The 8,108-nt window shown below is 36.4% G+C and overlaps 1 protein-coding gene across 1 annotated transcript; it reads right to left on the bottom strand.

Moving 5' to 3' along the window:
- Positions 1-846: 846 nt before the first annotated feature.
- Positions 847-5,303, bottom strand: LOC112146192 (chymotrypsin-like protease CTRL-1). Its single transcript, XM_024271869.2, has 6 exons — positions 5,221-5,303; positions 5,111-5,134; positions 4,307-4,445; positions 3,546-3,799; positions 2,511-2,653; positions 847-1,922 (listed from the first exon to the last, which is right to left on the bottom strand). The coding sequence occupies exons 1-6, from the start codon at positions 5,285-5,287 to the stop codon at positions 1,443-1,445; spliced, it is 1,107 nt and encodes a 368-aa protein (XP_024127637.2). The 5' UTR covers positions 5,288-5,303; the 3' UTR covers positions 847-1,442.
- Positions 5,304-8,108: the final 2,805 nt, after the last annotated feature.

Here is an 8,108-nt window from a genome sequence, read left to right as displayed (position 1 = left end):
ACTATTGTGACTGACACATTTTTTTAATTCAACACATTATGTTTTAAGTGCACACGTTTTAAGAGCTCAGTCATAATAAAGTGCTTGTTTGACATACCCAGAGAGTAGCAGAGTCAGCCAGATTTGTGGGACCACTGACAAGTATTTCATTCTCCACGATGATAAAGATGCAGTGAGGATTTTACAGGTGCACAACAGTCTCCACGCCCGTTTCTCTACTTCTGTACGCTGGTGAAACATCTTCTCCACACTCGTGGGAGTATTCTTACGCTCCAGTGACCTCTCCTGTTCGTTGCAGGAGTAGATGAGTGGATGTGGAGACTATCCTGTTCCCACTGCAATGCTCCCTGTGCACGTTGAGTTTGATATATGCTTGTGGGAGAGTTTTGCAGGAAATTTAACGCCATAATCTAGGTTTATGGTTATTATTATGGCTAAACAAGCACATGGTTCCTGAACACAGCTGTCTTTGCAGCTCACCGCTCCTCCAGGAGATGGATCAGATGTTCATTTTAGTTGTTATAGTTATTGCATCTTCATTCCCCCTTTTAATGAAAACTAAAATAATGTCAAAGACTATTTCATCCAGACATGTACAGTGCAACTAAAACAGTATTATTTTTCAAATCACAATCCCCAGCATGATCATGGGGTGTCTGATAGTGTTTATCTGCTAGTTAGTTTTAAATTCAGTTATTTTTACTTTCTTTTAATCTCATTTTAATGATCACACTTTTACTATTTCTCTTGATTGGTCACTTATAATTGTTTCTGTACATGAAATGTGCTATGCAAATAAACTTCCCTTGTCTAGGCTACAAATGCAAAAACAAAAATTCCAAAACAAATGTTTGAGTTTTATTTATTTTGTACTTCTTCAGAGTCATAAACCCCCAAATTTTCACAAGAAACACTTAAAAATCATATTTAGATAGATTCTTTTTCATGTCACTGCCACCAATAAGAACACAAAAAAAAAAGAAAAGAAAAAGCAGACAGAAAATAAGCAAGCAAAGAGGCTCAGGTTGCCCCCAAAACTGAGCATACAGTAATCAGCAGTATTAGGAGTAAAAATAGTCATGCTGATAGTAGTTATAGTCGAAATTGCAGGAGTAGTCTTGCCAATAGTGACTGTAGTAGTAAATGTACAAGGAGAAGTCTTACAAAACATTGTTGTAGAAATAACTATAGTACTAATTATGAGAGAATTTATTGAAACTTTAATTCTTACAAACAACAGTTAGGAGTCGTAAGTATAGTAGTCTTGCCATTAGCAGTTGCAGTAGAAGTAGCGTTACATGTTTCGTTTGAATATATGAGTTTTCTGTCAGGATCATTCCAGTGAAATTGACAATAGCAAAAGTTGATTCCATGCCAGCGATGACTTTTCAAATCTAGTCCTGATACCAGGACACAGAGATGAAGAACGATGGTCTTTGCTTTTACATTTCACTGCTATCAAAAAGAACATGGAGAAACAAAGCAAGAGAACACAGAGAGAAGAAGTGAAGGAAGTGGATCAGGTTGTCACAGCCACTGAAAATACTGTCATCCGTAGTAGTGGGAGTACGAGTAGTTGTGGTTGTTGTAGTTGTTCCAGTACTGTCCATGGTGGTAGTAGTAGTAGGAGTGGTTGTAGGAGTTGTATTGGCAGTAGTAGTCATAGTATTAGCTGTAGCAGTTGTAGAAGTAGAGCCTGCAGATATTTCTGTTGAACATGTAAAGTTCTTGTCACTGCCGGTAGAATCAACGGTAACAAAGGTTGGTCGCATGCCACTGATAGTTTTATGGATCCATTCCTGATACGGGGACACACTGGTGAAGATTACTGGGCCGGTACAAGAAACTGACATGAAATTATGAATTCCAAGTAGAACCCATTGACAACGGACTTTAGTAAGAAGTGGAGATCCCTCGACTGTCTGTAAGAAAAAAAAAATAGAACATCTTTTTTGATTTGGTTCTCTCAATTAAAGTAAAACAAATCTCACACTGTTTTTCTTTACTTCATTACTTTTTCTTTACAATCATAGTAAGTCCTTCATTTTTATAGGTCTCATCTTAGTTTTTATTTAATGTTTTCATTTGATGATTTTACTAGTCTCAGGTAAGTGAAGTTTTTCCTCAAAAATATAGCACAATAAGATCAGCATTACTTCAAAAGACGAATACTTTATTAGTAGAAGTGAAAAGTAATCAGCAATATATTTACACAAGTAAGAATTATTCAAGAGTGAAACACTAACATGTAAAAAAATATATCTTTTCATGCAAATATCTGCTGATCAAAATACTGACCCGATCTTCCTGTGTATCCTTAAAATTGTTCAAATGTTACATTGAAGCGAAAAAAATGAAGTAATAAAAATATTCCAAAAATAAGATGCCTTAAAAAAATAAACACTAATTTCAGATTTTTTTTTTTTTTTTTGTCTAAATTAACTGCAGTAGTTTTGTGTCATTAAGTTACCTTGTAAAAAAATAAGTACAGAACTGGATACAATACTAACCTGACATGGACTGGATCCTTCCAGTTGAACACACCTCTCGCGCTCCACCATTTTAATTGGCTGATTTAGAAATTTGCACTGATCGTTGCTCACGATTGATGCTTTAACCTCCCTCAGTGATTCAAAAGTTTGATTTGTATATCCTGTTAAAGAGAGACTTCAAAGTTTAGAGCTCAGAAGATGTCCAAGAAATCTGTGTGTAAATGACAAGACACACTTCTCAAAAATGGTATCAGTATTTATTTTTCTTTTTTGATAAAATAATACAACAGTGTTAAGTTATGAAAGACACCTTTGAATGGATCAGTTTTAGTTTTTCAGTTTATTAAAACAAAAACTAATGTCAATGATATACTACAATGATAACAAGATTTCTCAATAACTTTATGTGTGAGCTTGAGCATACGGTAATTAACAGCTTAACAAGGAAAGGCAATACAAGACATACTATGTTCTTTGTCACACAAACTCTCTATGGTCTTACACAATTATACTCTCACACTGAGACTAGGGGCTACATGGTGGGAGAGTGGTTCGCGCCCTTGGCTTACAGCAAGAAGATTACAGGTTCTAGTCTTGGCTGGTTGACCTGAATCAAAATCACCAATCCCACCTTTTCCCCAAAGAAGGGCATCCCACTGACTAAGGTACACCATGAACAAGATGCCATTCTGTTGCAGGACCCACACACACCCCTAGGGGCAATTTAGTTTGAAGCATGGTGAGAGGAAGCCAGTGTGTCCAGAGAAAAACCACGCATGCAGAGAAAGTATGTGCATTCTTGCATTAAGAAGATGTCTGACGTAGATCAATTTTAAAATATTGAGTTAGTCAAAATACTAAAACTACTTATTATAATGACATCTGATAAATTTGTTAAGTTTTTACTTTTTCAAAGTGAAGTGGTAAGACTGTTTTTTTTCCCCAAATACTTTGAACTTGAAAGCAAAACTATATACAGTATAAACAAAATGAAGGGATAGTTGTTGTAATTGACAGATGTGTCTATTTAAATGGGCTTTAAGGGTTACGTACCTGTTTCAAATACAGAGCCCCAGATGGAAGTGTTGTTATAGAAGGTGCTCATGTTTGAGGCTAAGGGAATTGCCTGGATGTCGTTTGTAAAGCTAACTGGACTTGACAACTTGAAGAAACAAATTTCAGATACCCTCGCTTGTATGGACTCGCTGTTACAAGCAGAATCAACCAGATTTCTCTTCACTGCATTGGGGTTATCACTGAGGCGATTTTGTATACCCAGAACAACTTCTGTACTGTTGTCACCAATTCTGGATTAAAAAAAAAAAAAAAAAAAGGTCAAGATTGCATTAGATAAAAATCCTTATGTTGCAGTAAAAAATGGGCAATTGCATTGTGCAACAAATGGTAGAAATGGATATTTGTTAAACGTTGCATTATCAAATACATTAAATTTATCTTGAATTTTAGGCACAGAGGAGTCAAAAACAAAGTAGATCACTGTCATAACGTGTGTTCGTTGATGACCTAGCCCTTATTTTCTCATGTGTACTTACTGTAGGCATTTAGATTTAAAATTTGTTAAAACATAGATTCGGACAAGTTCCTTATACCCAACATAGCAGGTTTCTTCAAAACTTTGACTTGTGATACAACTTTCTTGTATTTGAGAAAAAAAAATACTCTAAAACAAAAATGCTTCATTTAAAAATAACTAATTTAGTTGCACTAATATTTAAATTAGACGTCGGTATGTAGACATTCCTTGTTTGCTTCCTTTCACAAAATAATATAAATATCAAACTGGAAAGCCTTACCTTGGTGAACAAAATCTCTCAGCAAGCACCCACTGGTCTGTGATCAGTGACCCTACACACTTAAGTTCAGAATTTATGTAGAAATAAACCATCCAAGGGGAAGTTTCTGGAGATCCATTATCAACAAATGTGGAATTTCCTGTCAAAGAGAGGAGAAAAGATTTAGGATTTTTGGTCAATTAATCAATGCAGGTGTGAATGAAGATGTCTCTGAAGTCAAGTATTTTCTAACACGTTCAATCCAAGAATTAGAAGAAACAAAGTGTGATTAAAAATGGCCAGCAATGGGCGAGTCAAGTAAAGTTTGTCCCAAAAGAGTTGCCCACAACTTTATGATTGGTATTTTATAAAATGAGACGCATATTCCTACGCATTGTTTAAAAAAATGATGACTCTGATAAAACTGTTGAAGTTATGGGAGTTTATGAGAAATAAAAAGGGTCTTCTCTTCTCCACACTCAACAGCTCAACTGACTTCCAATAAAAATCACAAAAATCCTTTTCAATTTTTCATAAACCTTAAAAAGTGGTTGTTCTGTTATTGCTGAAAGTTTCGTTTTAAAAAATACCTTAAATCTTCTGTCAGAAAAAGGTACAAGAACCTTTTTAATACCAGTGTGGGCTTAATACACTGAAGTCATATAGTAACAAATGTTTATTTGACCGAAACTGAGACAATACAGAAATCTAGTTTTGATAACAACATACATTTAACTCATAGATTAAGTTTTAAAGAGAGCATTTGTACAGACCAGTACATCCAAACATGAAAAAAGATCATTATTAATGCACTTGAAAGCTCACCAGTCGCAACCACTGGAGGACCACCTGAAACATGGAACAGAGATGCAAACATTGATCCAAGAATGTCCATACAATAGTGTAATAGATATAATAAGGTAATGTGTTCTTACCTGAGCAAAGCAGAAGGGTCAGCAGAGTGAATCTGCTCACAAACTGTTGGAGAGCCATCTTCAACATGATCTTCTCCAACAAATTCTGACTTTATATACTAGAGTTCACGGCTTTGGTCCGCCCACTGTTTGACTGTCACACAAAAATAACAGAGCTCTCCTCTGAAAGAACTACTTGTTTGACGAGGTAAAAAGTCAAAGATGTTTTTTAAGATTCCTGTGGTGTGAAAATATTCAAGTACAAAAGCTCCACAGTAATTAAAATGTACTGGGTATTTCAAAATAGTTGAAAACGCAAAGACAACCGAGTGGAAAGTTAAATCTGTCACTTTTGCACAGACTCAAACTTATAACTCGAATGAGAAAGATCTCAGTCTCAATTCAGCCCAGTCTCAGTAAAATGCGTACATATGCCACGATTTGGGAAATACCGTGTATAATATACGGCAAAACTGTTTTTTGCGTGCATATAATACGCGCGGTCCTAAACGTGTTAAAGTGTGTTTTCCACGTTTGACACGTCCCCTGGTGGAGGCGTGAGCATCACAGACAGCCCCACAAACGAACAATTTGCTTTTCTAATCCTAACCATAACCGTAATCCTAACCTTAACCAGGAACGACGTCATTTAGAAAAGAGCCGGAGGATTTCTGACCACGTGATCAAAACGAAACCTAAAAAGTCGTGTTTATTGTACGCCGGCGCAACCTATTCTCTAACATTGCATATCATATGCACGCAAAAAGCGTGTTTGGTGTATATTATACACGGTATTTCAGAGTGCAAAGTCGTGGAATATGTACGCATTTTACTGAGAGTGTGTTGCTCAATTATTAAAATGTTTCCATTAATCAAATTTGACATTTTTTTGCTTTGTTTTACATAGTAGTTATTTTCCCTCCATCCAGACTCAGAACCTACTGAATTCTTTTTGAGATCACAAAACTCCTGAAACCAACCAAGAAACTGTTGAACAAATTTGAGATTCATCTAATGGCCACACGACCACACTCTCACACGCTCACCTAAGAGCAATTTAGGGCTTATTCAGACTGGAAAAGCCTATTGGTTCGGGCCAAGTCCGCTTAATTTGGACCACACTGAGTTCTGAAACTTGAGACGATGAGTAAGAAGCTATACTAATTAGTGTTTATGACTTTATTGGGGAAAAAGAGTGTAAAAGTTGTTTAAAGGTTGTTTAAATGAGCCTGAATTCCTAGACCACATTTCTATGAGTTGCTGTGAGTCAATGTTGCTCTGTTACTCTGTTTACAATTCCCCGTCATGTTGGCTGTTTTGGTCCAGTTTTTTCCTTCTCCAGCATGGAGCCCATTCAGAATGAGGAAAACTCATTCAACCGAAGCTTAGTCTGACTGGAAAGGAATCTAGACCATCTCAAAAGATGGATTTGAGAGTGGATCCTGGTCTGGACCAGGGTCCACTTGGATGTTTTTAGACTGAAAGCTCTTGATAATTGAGGGAAAGTTATTCTGGTTCACTTTAAGTAAACCAAATGTGTACAGTTCAAACACACCATAAAAGACACCAATAAACCAAAGAAGCATGCGTTTGGACTGTGAGAGTGCGCCGGAGTGCCATTGTCATTTCTGACAAACTCTTACACATTGTAAGATAAAGGTACAACAATTAGACAATAGATTGTAGCACTTTGGTGAACTGAAATATATTTGAGTCACATGTTGTTTAGTATTCATTCTGAAGTTATTTGTCTGTTTCTGAGTAAAACATTTTTTATTTTAGTTTTAATTTTAGGTACATCACTTTATTTTATCCAGTCATACTTCCGCCAGTTCATTGGAGGATAAACACATAACATGTTGTTGAACAGGTTGAGCTGTTCCTGAATAAAAAAACTAAGAGTTCATTTCCATAAACAGATGAATAAGGAAGTAATTATATCTGTCAAAACACATTTAGCAAATGTTTTGTGCAAGATGTAGTCAATCCTTTCTTAATTTTTTGCAAAAACGTATTTATATGTATACAGTGTATGTATAATTTGCTTTTATTACATTTCGTTTAGCCATAAAATTAATTGAAATGTGTACATTTCTTTTACATTTTATATTTTATAGGGAAGATGAACAAAAATAATGAAATGTATCAAATAATGTTGTATACAAGCTGTAAAACAAATAATTAACATTTTATTTCATTTTACGATCTAAATTTAATGTGGAATTTTTCTTCACATTTGTTCCTGCTGCTAAGAAAGGTAAATTTGAAAGCTTTCTTCAGAAATGTTAATAATCCCCATATGTACAAAGGTTGTGCGTGACCTAAACCGGGCACAAAAGTTCCAGAAACTGGATCCTAATAGTTTTACTTTTATTAAATTCAATTCAATTCAATTTTATTTATCCATCCATCCATCCATCCATTTTCTTGACCGCTTCTTCCCTTTCGGGGTCGCGGGGGTGCCGGAGCCTATCCCGGCTACTGAAGGGTGAAGGCGGGGTACACCCTGGACAGGTCGCCAGTCTGTCACAGGGCCTCAATCACACACACATTCACTCTCACATTCACACCTAGGGGCAATTTAGAGTCACCAATTCACCTATGAAGCATGTTTTTGGATGGTGGGAGGAAGCCGGAGTCCCCGGTGAAAACCCACGCATGCACGGGGAGAACATGCAAACTCCACACAGAAAGGTCCCAAATCCTCCAGCCGGGACTCGAACCGGGGCCTTCTCGCTGTGAGGCGAGAGCGCTAACCACTGCGCCACCGTGCAGCCCTCAATTTTATTTATATAGCCCAAAATCACAAAGAGATTTGCCTAATTGGGCTTCAAAATATAAACAATTGTTAAAAACTAAACAGACTACATAAACTGGTTATCCCTGCCCTTAGACCCTCCCTCCCGGTA

Source organism: Oryzias melastigma, linkage group LG8, assembly GCF_002922805.2.
Source record: "Oryzias melastigma strain HK-1 linkage group LG8, ASM292280v2, whole genome shotgun sequence".
Classification (NCBI taxonomy): Eukaryota; Metazoa; Chordata; class Actinopteri; order Beloniformes; family Adrianichthyidae; genus Oryzias; species Oryzias melastigma.
The sequence above is the reverse complement of the archived record's forward strand: the minus strand, read 5'-3'. Positions and strand labels throughout refer to the sequence as shown.